This window comes from Ovis aries, chromosome 13, assembly GCF_016772045.2.
Source record: "Ovis aries strain OAR_USU_Benz2616 breed Rambouillet chromosome 13, ARS-UI_Ramb_v3.0, whole genome shotgun sequence".
NCBI classification, from domain to species: domain Eukaryota; kingdom Metazoa; phylum Chordata; class Mammalia; order Artiodactyla; family Bovidae; genus Ovis; species Ovis aries.
In genome coordinates this window covers 63,109,774-63,133,278 of record NC_056066.1, presented here as the reverse complement: position 1 = coordinate 63,133,278, position 23,505 = coordinate 63,109,774, and the positions used below count along the sequence as shown (strand labels likewise).

The window sequence follows — 23,505 nt, the reverse complement described above, 5'->3', positions numbered from 1 at the left end:
CCCCTTCCCGTCCTGTTCCTGGCTGTGTAATATTCCACACCGACCGGTCCCCAAGAGGGAATGACCCCTTGAGTGACTTCTCCCCAGTGGCCGCCACCCCCGGAGAATGGGGAGTCGCAGAGGTGCATTGTGTTGCGGTTCTGCGTCGCGCGGCCCTAACGGCTGGAGTTGGCTCCCCTTTTCCAGACGGGGAAGCTGAGGCCCTGGAGGCGGGCGGGCGGAGGGCCGAGCTCTGGCGCTGGCCGGGGCTGGGCGGGGAGGGGGCCTCGGCGGCCCGCCCGGCGGGGGCGGAGCTGCGGGGGGCGGGGCCCTCAGCCTCCGCGCCGGCGCCGATGGGCGGGCGCCCCCCCTGCGCGTCCCCCCAAGTCCGCGGCGGCGGCGGTGGCGGCGGCGTCCAGAGCCCGGAGCCGCAGCCGAGCCGGAGCCAAGCGGGTGGCGGCACCATGGCGTGCGCGGGGTTGCTCACCGTGTGCCTGATCCGGCCGCCCGCGCCCGAGCCCCCGCGACCCCCCGCGCCCGCGCCCGCGCCCGCCGCCGGGCCCGCCGGACACGCGCTCTTCCAGGACGTGAGTGGGGAGCGGGCCGGGGGTGCCGGCGCTGTGGCCCTGGGGTTGGTCATTCTCCCGCGGGGTCGCTCCCGGTCTCTGTGGACAGCCTCAGTCTCCTTGCCCTCGCTCATTCTGGTTTTCCGTTCCCCACGTCCATGTGTCTCCCTCCAGGTTTGTTGGGGGCTCTGCCTCGGCCTCTGGGTCTCTCACGATTTCTCTCTTGCTCTCTGTTTCCGTGTGTTTCCCTTATCTCTATCTCGCTGCCTTTGTGTCCCGTCTTCTGCCTCTCACTCTTTCTCTGCTTATCTCTCCTTGTTCAGTGTAACTGCCCCCGCGGCCCCCCCGACCCCAAACCACCCCATGTATGTGTCTGGCCGGGTGGGGGCTGTCAACTCTTGGTCCCGGGAGCGGCCACGGTGTCCCTTTCTGGCAGCCCCAGGCTGGACTGACCAGGCAAGGGGGCCTGGGAGAGGAAGCAGCCCCCCGCCCCCGACTCCTGACCTAGTGCTGACCCCGGACCCCCTCAGATCCCACCCAAGGGCTGTGGGATCCCACAGTTGGTCGGCGCTGCCCACACACGCCCTCTGTGGTCTGTACATTTGCCCCTTGCCTGGCAGGTGGCCCTGCAGCCCCTATGAGCACCTACCTGGAGCTCCCTGGCCTGGCCTGGGTCACTCACCTGCACCCCTTCCCCACCTTTCACCCCTCTGCACAGCCTGTCCTGTTCCTCTTGCGTCCCCACTCCCAGAGGTCCCTTTCGGGTGGGAAAGGTTGTTCTGCCCCCTCCCCTGTCCCTAGTGACTCAGCACCTTGGCCAGAGCCCTCTCAGCTGGAAGGGACCTGACCCTTCCATTTCCCAGATGGAAAAACCAAGGCCTGGAGGGTTAGGGATGTGTTCCAGCTTGCACACGGAGGCAGGGGTGCACTAGGGTGTGGCCCTTGATGTCCTCAGTGTTCACAGCTTAGAACCCTTCCCTCTCTCTCAGCCCCCACCCCCACCCCTAGTATGTCTGTCTGTCCTGGCCAGGCCACCCTGGGTGGCTCTGTGACCCCGAGTGAGCCGGTGGCAGCCTTCTGTGAGTCAGGCTTCAGGCCAGGGAGTACATTCATCCCCGAGAAAGCAGCCCGAGGGGAGGGGCACTCCGAATCTGGAGCAGACCAGGGCTCTCTGTCCAGGTTTTGGCCTGCCCCTCCTTGCCAGACCTGCTGGTGCCCTCTTTGCTGGGTTGTGTTGGGTGACCAGGGAGTCTCTGGTCCCTATAGGGGAGACAGGGACCACGTCTGGACTCTACTTTTGCTACTTCTGTTGTCTTTCCTGTCTGTTTCTCCATAAATACCATCTGTCCACCCTTGCTTTCTGTGCCTCTTACTCCCCTTGCACGTACAACACACACATACCCACACGGGCCTGCCCAAGACCCTCGTACTGAGTTGGCCTCATAGGAAGACCCAGCCCTGGAAGGGTTAACCCTGGGCTGGTCCCCGGTATGTTACTGAGTAAACAGGACCCACCGCCTGCATGGCAGGGTCTCAAGAAGCTGACTGAGAAACAGCCTGGGGTGGGCAGAGTCTGGGACGAACCCTGGCCACACAGCAGAGTTGGGGTTCAGCTCTGGGATGGGTGCCCAGGATCTTCTGGCCGCATCTTGGCCCGTTTCCCCACCTGCCTCAAGCTGGGACCGTTCCAAGGGCTGATGTATTAGAAAGAACTCAGGATTGACTCGCGGGTGTGGGAGGTGAAGAAGCGGAGAGCCAGCTTGGAGCACCCCCCACAAGGCCAGGCCCTGTGGGAGAAGGGAGCAAGCCGTGGGGCCCGCTGTGTGCTCTTCCCCTTGTTGGAAAAGGCCCTGGAGGGCTGAGCTGGGCGGGGGCTGGGACCAAGCTGGGCAGGAGGAAGGGAGATGCAGGGGGCAGGCCTGCCAGCTGGGGCTCTGTGGAGTAGGGGTGGGGTGGTTCTGTCCTCCCAGCTCCCACCCCTGCCCTTTTGTCCTCTAGGTTTTTCGCCGAGCAGACAAGAATGGTGAGTGTGGCTTCCCCTGAGTCCCATGCTGGGGGTTGAGGGGCATCAGAGAGGCTCCGGGGAGGGTTTGGGGCACAGTTGAGAATGGAGAGAAATCTTGAGAGGACCCGAATCAGAAGAATCAACCCAGGTGTCCTTCTCGGAGGAAATTTTTGTTTTGAATCCAGTTTGGCAGGAGGGAGAGTGGAGGAAATGTGGTTGAGCCAGAGGCTGGAGGTGGGGGCTGACTTTCACGCAGTGTCCTGGCCCAGTGAGGGGTACTTCTATAGATGATCTCCTGTCTTCCTCACCACTGCTGAAGTCCTCACCCCGTTTCACAGACAAAGGAGCCGAGGCCCAGAGAGGTACAGCTGGAGGTGCTGGGCCTTCAACCCGGGTCTATGCGATGCCTGGTTCTAGGCTTCCTCTGTGAGAGGCTTGGAAGGGTGTGGTCACGGAGCCAGGGCCGTGGGAGATTCTATCGTAGATTCTTAGAGAGCTCAGTAACTTTCCATATTACCAACCACCTGGATGCAGGGAAGGTGTGGGCGGGACAGACCTAGGTCCAGGGAGTCAGCTCCCCCGATGCCCTGAGTCCTGGGCAGTCTCAGATGCTGGCCTGGCAAAATCTGGAAAGCTTAAAGCAAGAGCCATCAGGGGACCTTGCAGGCAGGTTGCTGCCCACAGATGACTCAGAGCAGCCCACGGTGCCCTGATGGGCCAGTGGAGGGTTTGAGCTGAGACCACCTGTCAGCTTTGACCTCACCTTCACCTGGCCTCCTTGAGAGAGGACTCGGTCCCCACCCCTTGCCTCTTCTCCCTGGGTCTCCTCAAATTTGTTTCAGCCGGTTGATCAGGGCACGTGGTCTCATTTGGCTCATAGCATTCCGTCTAGGGAGGGAGGCTCAGGCACTCCCCAGCTCCATTCTCCCACTCCATCTGCTTAGAGACCCTGCAGGCCAAATCCCCAGTGCCTCTGGCCAGTGCTCTTATGATCTCAGCCTCTGTGATGGGGAGGCAGCCTCTGTGATGGGGAGGTCTTTCCCTCTCCAGTCTGCTGCTTCTTACTGGGGCCCTGCTCTTAGGAAGATCTCATCTGATTCCCTGCAGCTTCTCTGTGAAGGGCCTGGGTCCAGAGCACGGAGGTCCTCTCCACCCGGGAGCCATGTGGGCAGAGACCCAGCCCTGGTTCCTCCAAGTGACATCTAGGCCCTGCCATGATCTAACTGTGCCCCAGGCAGTTGTTCATTTATTTCTGCATTTGGCAAACATTGAGTTGCTGCCGAGTGTCACATATGCACTGCCTTGTCCCTTGGGTGCCGGCAGAGTGGGCCCTGTTGCTTGAAGTGGGCACCTCTGGGGGCCCCAACCCTTTGGTCCCCAACGGCCGGGCCTTCTTTCCAGCCCAGAATCCCATTTCACTTGGCTGGGTGGTTATGAGATACTGCGAAGCCTTCAGGGGGCCTCCATTGGGTGGCAGGGGTGCAGCCAGGGCTCAGAGATACTGACTCTGCTCCCTGTGCCCACCCCCACCCCCAGATGACGGGAAGCTCTCATTTGAAGAATTCCAGAATTACTTTGCCGATGGGGTTCTCAGCCCCGGGGAGCTGCGAGAGCTGTTCAGTGGTGTTGATGGGCATCCCGCTGAGTGAGTATGGGGGTTGGGGTGCACACGCCATGCGTAGATGTGAGCCCAGGTTGTCCCTACCCCTCTGTGTCCCCTGCTTGCTTGGGTTCCTTATGGAGGATTGGTGGGGCACGGGGAAAGGAGTGCCAGGGCTAAGTGCCAGCTTTACCCGCCTACCTACCCCTTCCCTGGCTCCAGTCCTGCCCATCACACTGCTTCCAGCTGGGACCCCAAAATAGCCAGGCCTGAGTCACCACCTATGGTTCAGCCCACAGGTGCCCCCCCAGCACTCCCGCTTCCTGCTGAGCGACCAGCGGATGCCTGGGGACAGCTGGGCCCTGCCTGCTCCCACCCGTGGGTGCAGGTGCTCCCGCATCTTCAGGCCTTTGTGCGAGTTTGCTTGCCTTCGCCTGCTTCCTCACGTGGGTGCACACGTGTGTGCGGCTATCCTTCCCTCTTACTTCCCCCTACTCCCCTCTTCTTAAAAGAAATTCTAGGCTCCCATGCTCTCCCATTTTCTGAGGCTTGGGCCAGACCTTTGCACTGCTGCTGCCTTACCACCACCAGATAACACCAGTCAAATTCCTTGTCCTTCAAAGCCTAGCTTAGGGAGCCTCTCTTCCAGGAAGCCCTCCCTGACCTACAGGTACTCCATGCCTTTTCTGCGCTTCCACAGACCTGACTTCTCCTTCCCAGCTCTAACCACTCCTCTCTGGCCTGTGTCCACATCTGTCTCTCCCAGCCTGAAATCCCCTTGGAGGTTGAGAGCAGGACTGAATGTTCCCCGTTAGACACTGATGGGCTGGTAGTACCCCACCTCTGTCCACTGAGCAGCGTAACGTGGGGTAGAGTCAGAAGTTGCCTCCGTGTCAGGCTGAGCTGGGCAGAGAGAGGAAAGGACCACTGGCTTCAAAGTCAGTCTTAGTTTACCAGCAGGGTCTGAAGGACGCCTTCTCTTTTCCCTGCAGCAATTTAGAGACGGAGAAACTGTGCGGTGAGTAGGCCCATGGGGGTGTTTGTCTCCCGGGCAGGTGGGTGTTGCTGGTGTTCTGATGGAGCAGGCTGGGCTGGGCTTAGAGCATACGGCCTGGTTGGCTGCTGGGGAATTCTAGGTTGTAAATCGGGGGATGTACCCCAGGAACCTTTGAGTATCTCCTCTGCCCTCAGACTACTTCTCTGAACACCTGGGCGTCTACCGGCCTGTGCTAGCGGCGCTGGAGTCGCTCAACTGTGCTGTGCTCACTGCCATGGACACCACCAAGCTCGTGAGTGGAGGGGCTGATGGTTGCAGGGGGGTGGCAGGATGAGGGCCGGGGGTGTCTGCTATGTTGTGGGAGCCTCCATCATTGGACTCAGGGCTGTGGGGCTAGAGGCCTGGCTTCCACTTTCTGGCTGTGCATCTTTACCTTTCTGGGTCTCAGTTTCCTCATCTGTAAACTGGGCATATTAATAGAACCTACCTCCAGACGTTCGTTGTGACAATTAAAGGAGAATGAAGGCAGAGTTTTGTCTGTCTTGCTGTCTCTGCCTGGCTCACAATAGCCATTTCATATGTGGAGCTGCTGCTGCGTTTATTACTGACCGGACTTGACTGTTGTGGGGTATCAAGCCCAGCTCCAGCAGGGATGGGTTGGGGGTCGGGCAGGCTCACACGCATCCACAGGCCCATGCTGGTGTGTAGAGCTTGGTGGCGGGGGTGGGGACAGCCTGAGGACATGCGTGAGGAGACAGGCATGTGTGCGCCCATGTTTGTGTATAGTATGGACATGTGCACACAGAATAAACAGTGCTCTCAGCCAGGGCTCCAGGCCCTTGGATGGTATTTTTAAAAACACCGAAAGCTACCCTTCCCTTTCTGTGTTCCTTGTAAGAGATGTCTCCACCTTTCTTTGTCCCATAACTCTGAGTGAGGGGGCGAGGAGGGAGCAGTGAGCAGGCTTGGAATTGTGCCTGACCTCATTTTTACAGAAGGAGAAACTGAGGCTCTCTGTGAATTAATGATCAGCTGAGGACAGGGCTTCCCCTTCTGGTTGCTTTCACATAGGGTCGAGTAGCTTTTCCAACGGTCACCTTTGGGGCCTGGCACAGGTTGGGGATCTGAATGCTACATGATGAGGGGTTGGTGTGCTGTGATGACTTCCATATCTGTGGCCTGGACACCAGTAGGGGCAGCACCTTCCTTGTTGCCATGGAAACAGGGCCTGGGGGTGGGCAGCTCTAGTGGCATTCTCTGAACTGGCACTGGTTAGCGGGAATTCACACTGCAGCTCAAAGTAAGAGCCCCAGGGTTCCTGACCACCCCCTCCTGGCCCAGAAAGGCGTAGAAGGTGACCCATCACCACACGACTCTGCCAGCTGTAATCACTGAGGTTTTTATCTGGCACTCAATGCCTCTGACAGCTGCACTCAGCCTGCCGAGCGTCTGCCTCTGCAGCGCCCCCTTGTGGCGCCACCCCTTCCAGTCCAGCAGCACTCAGTGGAACACTTCGTGCACCAGCCTGGAGCCACATTCCTGGTACATGGCCCGGGTCATCCAGCGGCACTGGAAGGTGCGCAGCGAGGCTACCATGGAGCCGCCCGTCCACACCGCTGTCCCGCGCCCAGGCTTGGCCACCAGGCACGGCTGCAGCGTCCCACAGCCCTGCCGCCGGCATTGGGCCTCCAGCTCCAGCTCCAGGCGCTCAGGGAAGCCAGGGAAAAGCGTGGAGCCACCGGCCAGCACCACGGTGTTGGCCAGCCGTGTCCGTAGTGTTGCGGGCACCCTCTGCAGTGCCTGGAAGGCCAGGATGGGCAATCCCGGCTCAGCCTGGCCTAGCAGACCCGGCTGGAAGAGGGGTTCTGGGCAGCAGAAGCGCTCGCTGCCAAGGCAGACAGTGCACCCACCGCCTAAGTAGAAGCTGACTGGGTGGTGGCGGGCGGGGTTACAGAGGTCACCGCCAAAGTCTAGGGACACGTAGCAGCAGCGCTTCTTGAGCTGCGTGATGATCTTGTGTGGCAGGGCCTGCAGACGGTGGTCAGGCCCTGCTGCCACCAGCAGCTCCCGCAGGTAGCGCGACAGGGTGCTGCCAGCCACATCCAGCCGGAAGGTGGCCTTGTGCCACGAGTGGCCGGCATAGACGGGCGTGGCATGGCACACGCCCGCACCCGCCTCCAGGGCCAGCCCGCTGAACGCGCCGACGGAGCAGAGCGCCAACAAGGCGGTGCTGGCCAGGTGGCACGCGGGCACTGCCAGGGCCTCGAACAGCAGCTCGGCCACCCTCTCGCGGCCCGCTGGTGGCGCCGACGGGGAGTCGCTCACGAGCACCGGCCACTCGTCCGGGCACACCCGCAGGCCGCCCACCAGCAGGCGCTCCCACAACCCCTCCAGCGCCTCCCAGTCCACCACCACGCCGTGCTTGATGGGGTGTGTCCGTGCCACGCCGCCCGCCAGCTCGCAGCCAGGCGCCCCGGGCAGCACGGGCCGGTCCCAGCTGGGGACCAGGCTGGAGCTCTTGAGTACCAGGCGTGGCTGCTCCTCTCCCGCGAAGCCCGCCTTGGTGAAGCCGGAACCCTGGTCCACGACCACCGCGACGTGGCCCAACGAGGACAGCCGGCGGACCCGGCGACTATTGGACAGCGAAGCCATCTTCAGGCCGGCAAGCCCTGCAGTCAAAACCTCGGCCCCGGAAGGCTCGGACCCGCCCTCGGCCTGAGAACCGCGTCTCATCTGGCCTCGATGGAGGCCCGCCTTTCAGCTCGCAGCTCTTGGGCCACGCCCTCTGGTCCCGAGGTCCCACTCTTCTGGCCTGAGTAGAGGTCTCTTCCGCGCTTGACTTGGCTCCGCCCCTGGGCCTGAGGCCCGGCCTCTGGTTCGAGAGTCAGGTTCCGCTCTCGCTGGGCCTCGGGCTGTCTTCCCCCTCTTCCGGCTCAAGGCCCCTCTGAGGACCCGCCTCAGCGGTGCGGCTCCGCCCCCCTAAGCTCTTGCTTAGATGGATGATGAGAGGGGAGGGCCAAATCCTTGAAGAGATTGAGAAGCCTCCAGGAGCAGCTCTGGGAATAAAAGGCCTTTGTGGCAATACTATCCAGACATCTGTTCCGCTTGGGAACCCAGGAGTCCAGCCCGACCCTTGAGCCTCCAGCGGTCTCCTGGCACTTCTCAACTGGGCATGACCGAAGTACTGTGGTTCCTAGTGGAGGTGGGAGGGGGTGGTCAAAGAAGCAAGGAAAAGAACTTGGATTGGATTCATTGTGACCTCAGTTCTCAGCATCTGCTGTGCTTCCATAGCCTCTACCCAGATGAAAACGCCCAGACCCAGCCTGTCTCCAGGGACAGGGCCAATGGTAATGATTTTGACATCCAGGGATGTGGTCTCAGCCACCCAGCTGTGCTCAGTGTTTATATGCAGTCGCTCAGTCGTGTCCGGCTCTTTGCAACCTCATGGACTGAAGCCTACCAAGCCCTTGTGTCCATGGAATTTTCCATGGAAGAATACTGGAGTGGGTTGCCATTTCCTACTCCAGGGGATCTTCCCAACCCAGCAATCGAACCTGCATCTCTTGCGTCTCCAGGGTTCTCAGGCAGATACTTTACCACTGAGCCACCTGGGGCCAGCACAACCAATTTAATTGCTTCCTCAAACCACTTTGATGAGCTCTGGACAAACGTGCAGCCTCTCTCCTCTAGAGAAAACTCTTAATCATGGATCTCCAGCCACCCTGAAGACCTCTGTGAGCTTAGCTTTCTAGGGCCCAGGTAGCCCACAAAGGGATCCTACCTTCAGAGGCTTACAAACGTGGGCCTGAGTTTGTGACTCAATTCTGAGGCTGCCTTCACTGTGTACTGAGTGAGTCCGAATCTCACCCTGGGCTCAGTTACTTCTCCCAAAGGCGGTCATCCCCCAACACAGGAAACAGGCCATGTCATGTCTCTGCAGAGTCTCTTTTTTCTCTTTAGGACCATTATGGTTGCAAGTTGAAGACCTATTCAGGTGAGCTTAAGCTAAAATACGAATTTTATCACAAGAGCCTTATATGTTTTATATCTACTAAGGGCAAGAGTGAAACAGGTCTTCGGAAAAGATGGGAAGCAGGGTCTGGCTGCCAGGCTTTGGGGGACCCAAAAGGTGCATTGGGGTCTGCATTGTGTTTATATTCTTCTCAAGACTGGCTTCAGTCTGTGCATGTTCCCGTAGAAAAAATTGTCTCCTCCAGTTCCTGAGGAGGAGGAGGAGACAACAGAGGGTGAGGTGGTTGGATGGCATCCTTGGCTCAATGGACGTGAGTCTGAGCAAACTCCAGATTAGTGAAGGACAGGGATGCCTGGAGTGCTGCAGTCTATGGGGTTGCAAAGAGTCGGACACAACTGAGCGACTGAACAACAGTTCCTGAATTACAGATCCAGGGAAGGAACTGATAGGACTGGGCTTGGGCCAATTGCTTATGCCAGGAGATGTGGCCACATTGAAGAAGGTGGTTATTTTGATTGCAACCATGTGGATGGTAGGAAAGGGTCAGTTCTCACAAAGCAGCGGGGGAGATGTGACGGGTAGTGCGACCTCCAGCCTGATGCAGGCAATCTGGTGTTGACACTGACGAAAGTGTACCTTCAGGAAAAGTTGTACCTGTGGTTTTAGTGAGCTGGGACCTTCACCCCTCTGCATCGCGCCCCCTCTCCCCAAAGGGGCATTTTGAGATTGGTTGCCAGCGGAAAGCAGGCTGCAGGTTTGGCATGGCTGGAGGGGACAAGAATGACTAGGGTCTGGCGCTGGGTTTGGGACCCAGGAGCGTGAGAAGCAGCTGGGTCCTGCCCACAGAAAGCATGCCAGGCCTCTTGTGGATGAACTGGGGAGGTGAACCTTGAATCGAAGGCCACAAGTGGCAGTATGGCCAGAGCAGGAGTGAGACTGGAAGTCACTAAGGAGCCCCAGAGGGGAGGACTGGGGCTGGGGATCTGGGCCTGCACATTCCAATAATAAGTTTGGGTGTTTCTCTGCGGGCAGTGGAGAGCCAGCGTGAGCTTATGAGCAGAAGTGTGGACTGCCCTATTAAGTGGTTTGGAAGAAGCCTCTTTGGGTGCAGTGTGGGGAAGAGAATGGGGTGGGGTAGGTGGGGAGACGGTGATTGAGTTGCCTTGGGGGTCATCAAGCACAGTGGGGTAGGATTGAGGGGTCAGAGGTCCAGGGACCTCAGTCTCTCCTCCTGGCTGCTCACACAGGCAGGATGTGAGTCTAAGGCTCAAACTATGCTGACTGTGGACCTTCCCAGTTCTTCCACACGGCGGTGGCTTTTTGCCTGGGACTTTCCCTCAGTTAGGAAAGACTTGTTGAGTGCTGAAGACTTTGGACTGGCCTGGCCTCTGCTGGAAGGTCTCTCCTTCTCCTAGCGTGGCCAAGCCTGGCTTTGCCCGAGCGCTCTTCCGTCGGATCTGCAGACCTGGTTGCTGGATCTGACCCCGGCCAGGTGTCGCAGGGAGAGGAGAACCCTTGTTCCACTGTGGTAGGGTGCCCCCTCTCCATTGCGGCACAGGGTTTCTGACACTTGGGTCAGAAGAAAGAAGGCAAAACCAGCCTGGGCCCCAGGCCACGGCCATTCGCCTGTTCTTCCCTGTCTTGCTCTGGGCCTTAGTTTCCCCAACCCTGTCTCCACGCCCCAACGCCTCAGACTGGGCTACAGACGCCAGCGTTGCTATGCGCTCTTTATTGGGCCAGACCAGGGTACAGGGGGTCCGGCCAGGCACTCAGGGCCGCGGGCGGGGACAGCGGCGCCGCTTGCGCGGCTGCTCCTCGGCGGCCTCGGCCTCCCAGTCGGTCTCGCTCTCGGTCAGCAGGCGCGTGTAGAGCCGCTGCCAGCCCTGCGCCTCCTTGGCCCCGCCCCCGGGGCCGCCCGCCGCGCGGCGCCCCTCCTCCTGCAGCCGCGCGTCCAGCAGCAGCAGCAGCACGAGGATCTTCTTCATCTCGCGCGCGCGCGCGCTCTCGCGCCGCTCAGCGCCGTCGCCGGCTCCTCGAAACATGGGTGCCGCCGCCGGGGCCCCCGCGGGGGTGTCCGCCACAGCCTCGCTCACCCGCTCGGGCCGCGCTCCGGGCCCCGCCGTCGCCTCGGCTAGTTGCTGCCGCTTGTCCAGGGGGAAGAGCAGCACGATCTTGGTCTGGGGGTAGAGCAGGGGCGTGAGGGGAACGAGCTCCGCCCGCCTGCCTCCCGAGGACCCTCACCCAGCGGGTCCTGTCTCCCAGAAGCCCGCCCTCTCTCGTTCCCGGGGTACCCGCTGTCCTCCCAGCCTGGGTAGGGGGAGGTGGGGGAGGCAGGCACCCTTCTCCATCTCCCAAGACCCCTGCCTCCCCACCTGGAAACCCTCACCCACCCCAGGCTGACTTCCTGAGATCTGACTCGGATCAAGTTTATGAGATTCCCCTGTCTGCCCTTCCAGTCTTGATGCTGGGACCCTTCACCCACCCCGGTCCCGGCCCAGGTCCTCATGCCTAGTTGAAGAGAAGGGAAACTAACACGTTTTGAAGCTGGGGAATGGAAAGGCGGGGATAAGGGAGCTCCCTGTGCCCATAGCCCCAGTGGCAGCCGCTAGGGCTGATTCGCCGTGCCAGGACTTCCACCCATCTGTTCCAGGTTGGGAGAGCCGTCTCCTGCACACCCTCCTAGGCTCCCAAGTCTCATCCACCTCCTGGTTTCTGGGATACCATCCACACCCACATGGATTCCTGAGTCCCTCTGCCTCAACAGGGGTTCTCTAATGCCTTCCATAGGGGCCTCCCAGGTGGCGCTAGTGGTAAAGAACCCGCCTGCCAATGCAGGAGACAGATGTGGGTTCCATTCCTGGGTTGGGAAGAAATCCCATGGTCAGAAGAGCCTAGTGCGCTACAGTCCATGGGGTTGCAACCAGTCGGATGCAACAGAAGCCGCTTAGCACACACACGCAACCCCTTCCATTCCCTACGTGGCCTAGACCCCCAGCATCCGCTCCTGCCCACCTGTCCAGGTCCGCCAAACCCCAGCTGCCCCTTTTTCCCTGGACTCACACTGGGCTTCTTCCCCTTAAAGTGGTTGAAGAACTGCCGTTTGCGCCGGGCCTTGTCCATGTCAGGTGGCTTCTCCTTGCGGGCCTGCTTGGGCACTTTGGTTCTCTTGTGGGAACTGTTGTTTCCCATGGCAGGGCTGGTCACCACTGGGGGCCCCAGCCCATGCTGCCTCTGCCCTGCCCTCTGGCTGGGGGCCCCCTGCCCTGGCTCTGTCCCAGGGACCACATTGTGACCTCATGGGTTGACCTCATCAGCTCCAGGCTCCGAGCTGCTCCTGCCAGAACCCACAGATGAATCTTGACTCCATTTACTCTGTCTGTGACTTCCGGCTTTGGTTTCTCAGTGCAAAACTGGGCTAAAGATTAGTGAGGTGATGGCTTGTAAGGTGCTTAGTGATGGTGGTGTTCAGTCACTCAGTGGTGTCCGACTCTGTGGCTCCACGGACTGCAGCACACCAGGCCTCCCTGTCCATCACTATCTGCCCGAGCCTGCTCAAACTCATGTCCACTGAGTCAGTGATGCCATCCAACCATCTCATCCCCTGTCGCCCCCTTCTTCTGCCTTCAATCTTTCCCAGCATCAGGGTCTTTTCCAATGAGTAAGTTCTTCATATCAGGTGGCCAAAGTATTAGAGCTTCAGCATCTGTTATTCTGATGAATATTCAGGGTTGATTTCCTTTAGGATTGACTGGTTTGATCTCCTTGCTGTCCAAGGGACTCTCAAGAGTCTTCTCCAGCACCACAATTTTAAGCATCAGTTCTTTGGTGCTCAGCCTTCTTTATAGTCCAACTCATATCTATACATGACTATTGGAAAAAAACATAGCTTTGACATACAGACCTTTGTCGGCAAAGTGATGTCTCTCATTTTTAATGTGCTCTCTGTGTTGGTCATAGCTTTTCTTCCAAGGGGCAAGCATCTTTTAATTTCATGGTTCCAGTCACTGTCCACAGTGATTTTGGAATCCAAGAAAATAAAATCTGTCACTGTTTCTCCTTCTATTTGCCACAAAGTGATGGGACTGGATGCCACGATCTTAGTTTTTTTAATGTTTTAAGCCAGGTTTTTCACACTGTTTCACCCTCATCAAGAGGCTCTTTAGTTCTTCACTTTATGCCATTAGATTGGTATAATGTGCATATCTGAGGTTATTGATATTTCTGCCAGCAATCTTGATTCCAGCTTGTGAGTCATCCAGTCCAGTCATGATGTATTCTGTATATATAAGTTAAATAAGCAGGATGATAATATAGAGCCTTGTCATACTCCTTTTCCAGTTTTGAACCAGTCTGTTGTTCCATGTCTGGAACTGTTGCTTCTTGACCTGCATACAGGTTTCTCAAGAGACAGGTAAGGTGGTCTGGATTCCCATCTCTTTAAGAATTTTCCAGTTTGTTGTGGTCCATACAGTCAAAGGCTTTAGTGTAATCAATGAAGCAGAAATTTTTCTGGAATTCTCTTGGTTTTTCTATGACCCAACGGATGTTGGCAATTAGATCTCTTATTCCTCTGCCTTTTCTAAATTCAGCATCTGGAAGTTCTTGGCTCATCTACTGTTGAAGCCTAGCTTGAAGGGTTTTGAGCATTACCTTGCTAGCATGTGAAATGAATGCAGTTGTATGGTAGTTTGAACAGTCTTTGGCTTTGCTTTTCTTTGGGATTAGAATGAAAGCTGGGCCTTTTCTAGTCCTGTGGCCGCTGCCGAGTTTTACAAATTTGCTGGCATGTTGAGTGCAGCAGCTCTTTAACAGTATCATCTTTTAGGATTTGAAATAGCTCAGCTGGAATTCCATCACCTCCACAAGCTTTGTTTGTACTAATGCTTCCTAAGGCCCACTTGACTTCACACTCCAGGATGTCTGGCAGACAGAATAAGCAAGAGCTACAGTCCCACATCCTCTAGGACGAAAACCACAATCACAGAAAGCTAACTAAAATGATCACATGGATCACAGCCTTGCCGTGACAAAGGAAAGGGGCTTGCGTAACTCAATAAAACTGTGACAACACATGGTCCACTGGAAAAGAGAAGGGCAAACTGCTCTAGTGTTCTCACTTTGAGAACCCTGTGAATAGTATGAAAAGGCTTCGTGGTGAGGAGAGAGGAATTTCTGTGACCTGAGTTTGTATTCTGACTCTGACACTTGTGTGACCTTGGCCAAGGTAATCTACTTCTGTAGGCCTCAGTCTTCTCACATGCAAAATGGGGTCAGTGATGGTTCCTGTAAATTCCTATGAGAATTAAATGAAACTGCTTGGAAACAGGACCTGGCAAGCAATGGTGTCAGCCAGGTTCTTTGTAAGCCACAGAAACTGATCAGTCACCTTAAGCACTAGAAAGGGAATTTATTGGACGGATTTCAGGAAACTCAAAAAATGGCCAGGAAGTCCAGTGGCTTGGACAAACTACTGACCCGTGTGAGAATGAGAGGTCCCAGCCACCAGTCTGTCTGCCCATCTGATGGCTGAACTGAGGCAGGTCACAGGCTGGAGACAAACTGCCTCTGGGGCCCCTTGGGGAGGGGTCACCTCAGCTCCCTGGGACTCCCACCCTGGACCAAGTGTGTATATGGGGCTGAGGGAGGTGTCGGTGAGGAGACCCTCAGGAAATCTGTGACTGTTCGATGTACAAGTGGCCAGGTTTCTTGTTAGTATTATGTTTGACTAAAAACAATGGCAGTGTGGCATGTGGGATCTTAGTTCCCTGACTGACCAGGGGTTGAACCCAGGCCCCCTGCCCTGGGAGCACCAGGGAAGTCCCGTGACAGCAGTTCTTTATTGAGAACTTATGTACCAGATAGTAGGCCGAGCCCTGTGTAGGAAATAACTCATTGGAGCCTCTCAGCAGGTCAGTGAGATGGCTGTTCCCACCCTGTTTCATAGGCGAGGAGGCACGAGGAGATGAAGGTAGCTGGGGAGTCTGGGCGTTCCGAGTGGGCAGCGCAGGGCCTGGCAACGCTCAGCCTCCTTGTCTCTGCCTACCTTGGCAAAGGCTAGGAGGAAACGGCAGTGTAGACAGGGATCAGCGCTGGCGTATGTGACCCGCTGTCTTTTATCTACAGCTTCTAGTAAGAAGTGCTCAGTAAATGTGGGGTGTGTGGATAAGTGATTTAATGCATGGATGAATGACAAGATTGTGAGTTTGGGGCCAGCTGGTGAGTCTGGGGCCATTGCCTTCCCCAGCCCCTACCCACACCCAGTCTAGCTATGCCTGGGGCCTTACTGGCTGAAAGTGGCAGCCCCAACAGGGAAGGGGTCTTGAGGCCCAGAGAATGGGACACGCTTCTCTGGGTGTTGGCCTCATCCCTCCCAGTGAGAGGCTGGGCCCAGACAAGGACGGGGTGTGGGGTTTCCTTGCCCCCTGGAGACTCTGTGTCCTCCTGTTGATGCCAAGTCTGCAGGCCCTCTGCTCTTTACGCTGCCACAGGTGCTCTGATGGGTAGGTGGTGGGGCGCAGGGGGGTAGCTCCCCATTCAGAAATACATACTTGGAGCCAGGAAATGCCAACCATGCCCCCCTCTTCCCCAGGAGTATGAGCGGGCGTCCAAGGTGGACCAGTTTGTGACACGCTTCCTACTGCGGGAGACGGTGAGCCAGCTCCAGGCCCTGCAGAGCTCGCTGGAGGGGGCGTCAGACACTTTGGAGGCCCAGGCCCACGGCCCGCGGTATGTGAGGAGCTCGGCCACCTGCGCCTGGACCTGTGGGTCCAGTTCATGAATGGCCATTATCTCCTTGTTGTCAGGTCCCTCAGCTCCCATCACATTGCACAGTGCTGGCATCCCGGAGCCCAAATTCTTGTTCTTAGGGAGGGAGGTCAGGAGAGGGCGAGAAGGCATGGCTGGCTTTGCAGCTGGACCTCAATGTCCTGAAGCTTGGGGCCAGGCCTGTTCTGGGGCCCCAGTGCTTGGCCCCATGGGTCTGGGACAAGTGGACTGACCCTCCACTCCCCTCAGGTCCGATGAAGAGAGGGTGGAGGTGCCGAGCCGGCCCCGAGGCAGCCGGCGGGCAGGGCGCAGGGCCCTGCGGAGCGTCAGTCGGTCATCCACCTGGTCTCCTGGCTCCGCCAACGCAGGTGTGTCTGCGGTGGGGTGGGAGGGCACGGCATCCCCCGGGGCCCCAGCATTTGCTCCTCCACTCGCCCTCAATTCATCCTGAGAAGCCCCCAGCCTGAGGGGCCCGTGCCCGACCCCCAGGGCAGAGCTCCGAGGCTGAGATGCAGTGGCGGCTCCAGATCAACCGCCTCCAGGAGCTCATCGACCAGCTGGAGTGCAAGGTGAGTGCTGTGTGGCCACCGCCCTGTGCCGGGGGAACTGTCTGGAACCCACGCAAGGCAGGCTCACACAGGGGACCCGGCCCATGCTCTGCATCCCTCACAGGCGCCCCGGCTGGAACCCCTGCATGAAGAGGAGCTGACCAAGGGGCCCAGCTCGGTGAGTCTGGGAGAGGGGCAGGCAGCTGGTTTGGGGCCGGGAGGAGGCCGTGAAGTGAGGAGGTTCATGGGGCTAGCCACCCCTGGCCTCTGTCTTGTACATACACCCCCTTCTCCAGGCTTGGCCCAGCCTTTGTTCCCCAGGACTGGCGGGCAGGTGCGGGGTTCTGGTCGTTGCTTCGTGACTCTGAAGTCCTCTGTCCCTCCATGGGCATCAGCGTTCCTTGCTTACAGTTCTGAAAGCTGGGTGTGTGGAGCAGTGTGGACAGAAACTGAAAGGGGCGGTCGGAAGTGGTGCGGTGCTGCAGGAGAGCCGGCCAGTGGCTGGAGCGAGGCAGTAACCTTGGCAACAGGAGGAGGAGGATGGAGCCAGGAATGCTGGGGGCTGCCTGGGGCAGGAGCCCGACCTCAGGGCTGGCTGGGTCTGGTGCAAGCCAAGAAGGGCAGGGTCCTCCTGAAGGCCACAGTAGGCCCTCACCCGCTGCCCTGCCCTACCCCAGCTGACCAGGCTGCTTCTCTTGCCAGCACATCCTTGTGGCCCAGAGGCAGGTGCAGGTGGCCGAGGAGGCCCTGCAGGACTTCCGCCATGCCCTGTGCTGCTACGTGGACTTCACGGGGTCCCAGAGCCACTGCCTGCAGTGAGTCCTCAGCTGGGTGGTGGCCAGCCAAGGTGTGGGGTGGATGGGCAGGGAGGAATGCTGGGCTGGGTGTCCTGGGCCAGGGCTCTCATTAGACACCCCTGGTGAGGTGGGCAGGGGTGGTGGCAGCCCAGGCCTGGCCTGGCCTGGCCGTCTCTTTGGCCCTGCAGTGTGTCTGCCCAGAAGATGCTGGACAAGGCTTCCTTCACCCTGTACGAGTTCTGGCAGGACGAGGCTTCCTGGAGAAGGTAGGAGCAGTGGTCTGACGTTTATTGTGGGACCTCGAGTGAACCAAGCCTGGGTTCAAATCCTCTCCTATTTGCTGGCTCTGTGACATCAGGAGAGTTACCTAACCCCTCTGAGCCCCAGTGGCCTCCTTTTGAAAATGGGAGTGATGCTAAGTCCCTCCTCTTGTCACCCTTACGAGCTGGCATGTAAAGAACTGAACGCAGTGCCCGGTGCCAGGTAGGTGCTCAGTGAATACACACAGCTCCCACCATGCCACACCCCATGCCACGTGCCTTGTTGTGACTGCATGTAATCCTCATGGTATCAGTGAAGTGCACACTGCATCCCCATGTCACGGAGGAGAAAACTGAGGCTCAGAGCCACTATGAGGAAGGACCAAGATCTGAAACCAGGCAGCAGGACCAGGCGGGAGTGGGGCACTTTTAACCATGTGGTCCTGGTCACTGGGGACCAGCTCCGGCCTTGGTCCCCTCTGCGGCCCTTCCCAGGCACCAGCAGTCCGCCTGCAGTAAGGCCTTCCAGCGCATCCTCATTGACCATCTACGGGCTCCAGACACCCTCACCACTGTGTTCTTCCCAGGTGGGCAGTGGCCACCAACCCCTGAGGAAGGGCAGTGGGCACCTGATGGCCTCTGACTCCCAATCTCTGACCCGCAGCCTCCTGGTGGATTATGAATAATAACTGAGCCTGATCTGCGCAAGCTAAGGACCCCTGAGCCCTGCCTGCCTCCTCCTGGAGCTTCTGGACTGGTCAGCTCCACTCAGCTCAAGACCAGAACGCTGCCACCTCCGCACCTGGGGCCTGGCTCTCAGCCTCCTGGAGCCAGCTGGTGGAGTCTCACAGCCCAGGGATCAGAGACTGGGCTGCTTGCTTCCTCTTTCTCTTAACAGTGTGTTTTATTGCTTATAGCTTCGGCCTCTGAGATACCCTGGCCTCAGGAAGCCTGGATTCTGGTCCCCTCTGCCTCTGCCTTGCTGTGTGACCAGGGCAGGTCCCTTCCCTCTCTGAGGTGGCCTGAGGCTGTCTGGCTACCTAGTGGGTGCCTGCTTTCTTCTTGCTGTCTTGGGACTAGGCTTCTGCTCTTCCCAGCCAGCAGCAGAGCCAGGGCTGATGCTCAGGAACTATCCTCCACCCCGCCCCCAACCTCGAGCCCCAAGACTGGGCTGGATCAGTCTGCTGTATGGGCAAAGGACCTGGGGGTCCCCACCCCCTTCCTGGGCCGGCGGGCTCCTGACGCTTTCAGCACCTGTGGCTGCACCAGAGCCCTCCAGAGGATCCTGGATTGGTTTGCATGTTATTTGCATATTATTTGCATGCTTATTCCCACCCATACTCAGGGCACTATGGGAAGCCCCAGGGTGACCTTGCTAGGTAGCAATAATTTGGGCCCAGAGTCACCTGCTGCCCCCAGATACCTCTGAACCCCAGCCCAGAGGCAATAAAGGCAGTGGTCACCTCTGGCATTGCTTCCATTCTCTCTCTCTCAGCAAGGCAGCCTGGTCCCTGTGCCCGTGGATATTGGGAACTTAATCATGGCCAGTCCAGGTTCCCTTAATTCAGGACCTTCTCACTCCACAAAGCCTATTTCTGAAATCTTTTCTGGGAAAGGAGAGTGGACATGGGCCCTGCCATAACCCCCCTAAAATCCTGGGGGTTCTAGCTTCACCCCCTTCCTTTACCAGCAAGGTGTGGTATGAAGGTGGGGGCAGACCACAGAGCCCTCTCAAGGCCCAAAGAGCATGGCTGACCCCTGTGAGAAGACCTGTCCCCAGATAGAACCTCCCCCACCCTTCCCGGCTGGACTTGTCTCCAGCCCTGCTGCCTCACGGCGCCAGAGGGCAGTTCCAGGAGAATACTGGATGAGTCAGTCCTCCAGCTATGTGGACCTCCTTCGAGCAGCCCTGAGGGAAGGGACTTGGGGCATGGAGGGAGGTGACTGACATGAAGGTGGGTGGGAGAGGGCTACCCAGGTCGTGGGCTCTAGCAGGGAGGCACGTGGCCGCACCAGAGCACAGGCTGGCCTCTTGACCTCGTCTGGAGGGTGTGGGGTCAGGAGCATTTAGGCAGAAGAAATGTACAAGTTGAGGCTCTGAGAGCGGGGAGAGCTTGCCTCACTGAACAGAAGGGAGCCCAGAGGTGGGCTGAGGTCAAGGCCAAGGCAGGGAGGCGGCTGGGCCTCGAAAGCACTGCATCCTGCAGAAGCTACGGTAGGCTTTAGGGGGTGGCTGGCCAGTGGGCTGAGTGCCACTTCTCCAAGGCACCTGGCTGCCCTGCTGGTGCCAGTCATGGCTGGGCACTGGGGCACGGCCAGGAAGGCAGTTCAGATGGTGCCAGCTCAGGATAGATGCCCTAGGGTGGGAGGTTTCTCTTCGGGGATCCCTGTAGGAGTTCAGACTTGCAGGGACAGACAGCTGCTCCCACTGGCCTAGCTGCCCAGGCCAGGAACCAGCACAGGGGTCTCTGTGGGCCCCTGGCCAGCAGGCTACCACACTTCCTGGACTCCTGGCAGTTCCTAGAAAGTGCTGCCAGCACCTGAGTCACTCAGGTCTGGGTGGCTGGAGGAGGGTCAGGGTCTATCTTGTTAGAGAAGCCCGCCTAGGAGGAAGTAATTTGGCTGGCTGCCTGGTTCTGATTCCTTCTGTTTCCTCCACGAAAACAGCACCAACAGCAAACCCTCAACACTAAAAATCGTCTCATTGCCTTTGGACCAGGATGCTGAAATTCTTCAGCTCAGGCTGACAACTCTCAAGTGGGTGCCTGCTTCACCCTGTGATGGAGTTCTGAAGTTAATACCTTTTTTATTTAAAAAAAAAAAAAAAAGATAGGTTGCATCCTTCCTCCCTGGCTGAACGTTTGGAGTAGGGAGGGTCCTGCAGGGGGAGGGGAGGGTCAGTCCTGCAGGGTCTGAGAAGGCCACTTGGAAATGGTGATGTTGGGTTAGAGCTGTGAAAGATGAGTGCGGGTCTCCAGACAGAGGTGAGGGGTAGACAGCAGGGAGAATGTTCCAGACAAAGGGAGCAGGAGGAGAAAGTGGAGTGCAAGGGATAGGAGGAGGGCAGGGAGACCAGGTTGGGGGGACTCCGAATGATCAGTCTCTCAGGGAACGGGGAGCTGGGCATCACTATGATGGGAGTGCTGTGCGCAAGTGTGGAGCTGGACAGGAGCTGGGAATTCCAGCTACAGGGAGAATGAAGTTCTGAGCTGGGGCTGTAGGGGCATGGAGGGCCCCAGGCCTTCTCATGTGTCTACTGAACTCTCAAAACGCCACATTCACTTCCATCCTGCCCTCCCTCTAGGCCCCCACGTCTCGACCACCTTCATCTCTGGTTGAGATAACTGTGGCAGGCTTTTCTCTGGGTTTCCCTTAGACAGGGGTTGGGGGGGGGGGCGGCGTTTTCAGACATTGCCATGGTGACCACACCCTTCTGGCTAAGACCTTTCAATGCTTTCAGCATCAAGTCTGATATCTCGACTTGGCATTCAAGGCTCTTAGCAATCAATACCCACGCCCATTATGTGCAGCCTACAACACTTCAGCTGAGCTGGGCTGTCTGCAAACTCGGCCACTCCCCTCGAGACTTTTGTTCCCTCCCCCTTCCCTACCTGTCCACTGCCTCCTTAGCCTTCTAGCAGCAGGTCAAAGCCATCAAGTCTGACCTGCTTTTCCACTCCTGGCCCTCAGTGCCCCACTCTCGTTGGCTCTTCAGCTCATTTCAACAGCCACTCAGCCCCTGCTTTGGGGATGGTGAAATGTCCGAGGCTGGTGACAGCACCTGGGTCAAGAGCCGGCAGAGCAGTGAAGCTGGGAGATCCCAGCTCCTCCTGCCAGCTGCCACACCCACCTTTCACCCACTCCCTGCGCGTGCCTCCTCACCTTCCTCCTACCTGTGCTGGGGACTCACCTGCACACATCAAAACCTGGGGCCTGGCTCGGGGCCAGGCCAGGTGCTGGCGAGACAGCACCAGTCTAGGTGGCTTCCACTCCCCTCCAGCTTTCAGAGAGAAACACGCACACCAAGTCCCCTTAACAGACTCGGATGGCTCAAAACAAAAGGCCTTCAAGAAGGAATTCCCTGGCTGTCCAGTGGTTAGGACTTGTGCCTCCACTGCAGGGGGCATAGGTTCCATCCCTGGTCAAGGAACTAAGATCTCTTCGCATGCCTCGAGGCGTGGCCAAAAAAGGTTATCCTTGAAACGAATACTACTTGAGGAAGACATCAGCCTTCAGGAGGGATACTGGGACAAAGGTGAATCCTCAAGGATGTCACATATTGGCAGAGAGAGCAGGTTGTGATGGCAGCCTGGGCTTCCTGGGTGGTAGGCCTTGTGCTGGGTGGTGGTGGTGGTCGTGTAGTGGCTAAGTTGTATCTAACTTGTGACTCCATGGACTCTAGCCTGGTGGACTCCTCTGTCCATGGAATTCTCCAGGCAAGAATGCTGGAGTGGGTTGCCATTTCCTTCTCCAAGGGATCTTTCCAACCCAGGAATAGAACCCAGGTCTCCTGCATTGCAGATTCTTTACTGACTTGAGCTTCGAGAGCTGGGGGTGACTCCCATTTGATCACATTTCACCCCACAACAGCCTGGTGGTGAAGGCACCATTAGCTTCCTCGATTTACACGGGAAGAACCAGAAGCTCAGCAAGCAAGTGCCTGCTGTGAGTCACACAGCTGGGTCTGCTCCCTGGCACGGAGAGCTGCTTGCTGTCAAATGTGAACATTGCTGAGCTGAGCAAAATCTCCCACTCTCTCTGGTAACGGAAACCAGGCTGAGGCTGGAGGGCAGTGGCAGCTTTGACGAGGGAGCAAGGCCAAGCCCTGGGGCTGCAGGATAGCAGAGGAGAAGGCAAGAAGATCCATGGAAGCATATTGCGAGGTGGAGGGGGGATCTGATGTGGGTTTTTCAGAGCTCAGTCCTTGGAAGGTGAAGGTGCCGAGTCCTGATCATTTCTGGAACTCTCTAGGCGGTGCCCAGAGAAAGTCAGCTGAATTCATGGGGCAGATAGGCAGCTTCAGAAAAGGCTGATGCGAACGGGAAGGGGAAGGGTGTAGGGATCAGCTTCCTGGACAGGAAGCCGGCTTGTGGAGGGAGGCAGATCTGACTCTAGCCACAAGGGGGCGCCTGGCACCAGGCAATGAAGCCACTCCTGAGAAGGTGGGGGTGGTTTGTTGCTGGTTCCCTAAGGCTCTTGGGAGGGAGGATGTGGAGGGGATACACCCAACTCACTACCATGAAATTCCAGCATCAGGAACAAGCACAGACGGGCGATGGTTTAGATTAATGCATGTCTGCTCATTCTGAGACTGGATCGTCTCAGGGCAGTTATTTCCCTTTATACTCAGTAGGGTTCTTGACTGCATTCTTGGTAAAATTTGGAAGGGCTCTTTCCTTGAAACCTACCTTCCAAAAGGGGAACAACTCTTTTTTCCATCTCCTTGTCTCTCTCTGTCAAGGACCCGTACATCACTCATTTTGATTCATCTAATCTGCTGTTTAATAGTGCAGAGTATTTATTTCAGTGATTGTATTCCCCTATCTTCAAATCTACCTAGTCAGTCTCTTACTTTCTGCTATTTTTTTCCAGCACTACCTTGAGGTTCGGAGAAGGCAGTGGCACCCCACTCCAGTACTCTTGCCTGGAAAATCCCATGGACAGAGAAGCCTGGTAGGCTGCAGTCCATGGGGTGGCTGAGGGTCGGACATGACTGAGTAACTTCACTTTCACTTTTCACTTTCATGCATTGGAGAGAAATGGCAACCCACTCCAGTGTTCCTGCCTGGAGAATCCCAGGGACGGGGGAGCCTGGTGGGTTGCCATCTATGGGGTCGCACAAAGTCGGACACGACTGAAGTGACTTAGCAGTAGCAGTATCTTCAGGTTCCATAGTTATTTTATATTCTGTATCTGATAATACCTGAAGTCCCAGGAGTCTAGATAAAAAAATATTTTTTCTGTTCAGGAAGCACTTTATTGTTTCTCCAAGATTAAGAATTAAAAAAAAAAAAA

At 57.5% G+C, this 23,505-nt stretch overlaps 2 protein-coding genes across 4 annotated transcripts; one reads left to right on the top strand and one right to left on the bottom strand.

Moving 5' to 3' along the window:
• The first annotated feature begins 351 nt into the window (after positions 1 to 351).
• On the top strand, positions 352 to 18,958 carry NECAB3 (N-terminal EF-hand calcium binding protein 3). 3 transcript variants are annotated; one of them, XM_027977090.2, is made up of 13 exons: positions 352 to 566; positions 2,544 to 2,568; positions 4,087 to 4,195; positions 5,143 to 5,168; positions 5,342 to 5,439; positions 15,710 to 15,846; positions 16,135 to 16,253; positions 16,375 to 16,454; positions 16,558 to 16,611; positions 17,136 to 17,248; positions 17,419 to 17,496; positions 17,986 to 18,077; positions 18,155 to 18,958. In XM_027977090.2, exons 1-13 carry the CDS (start codon positions 444 to 446, stop codon positions 18,181 to 18,183), a joined length of 1,083 nt encoding a protein of 360 aa, XP_027832891.2. In that variant the 5' UTR covers positions 352 to 443; the 3' UTR covers positions 18,184 to 18,958. The 3 variants fall into 3 exon arrangements, with proteins under 3 accessions (XP_027832891.2, XP_042086258.1, XP_060253696.1); XM_042230324.1 differs by lacking the exon at positions 17,986 to 18,077 and having other exon boundaries at positions 18,155 to 18,754; XM_060397713.1 differs by lacking the exon at positions 5,143 to 5,168 and having other exon boundaries at positions 390 to 566.
• ACTL10 (actin like 10) lies at positions 6,168 to 10,421 on the bottom strand. The gene has a single exon (XM_042230323.1). The coding sequence runs from the start codon at positions 7,878 to 7,880 to the stop codon at positions 6,648 to 6,650; it is 1,233 nt and encodes a 410-aa protein (XP_042086257.1). The 5' UTR covers positions 7,881 to 10,421; the 3' UTR covers positions 6,168 to 6,647.
• Positions 18,959 to 23,505: the final 4,547 nt, after the last annotated feature.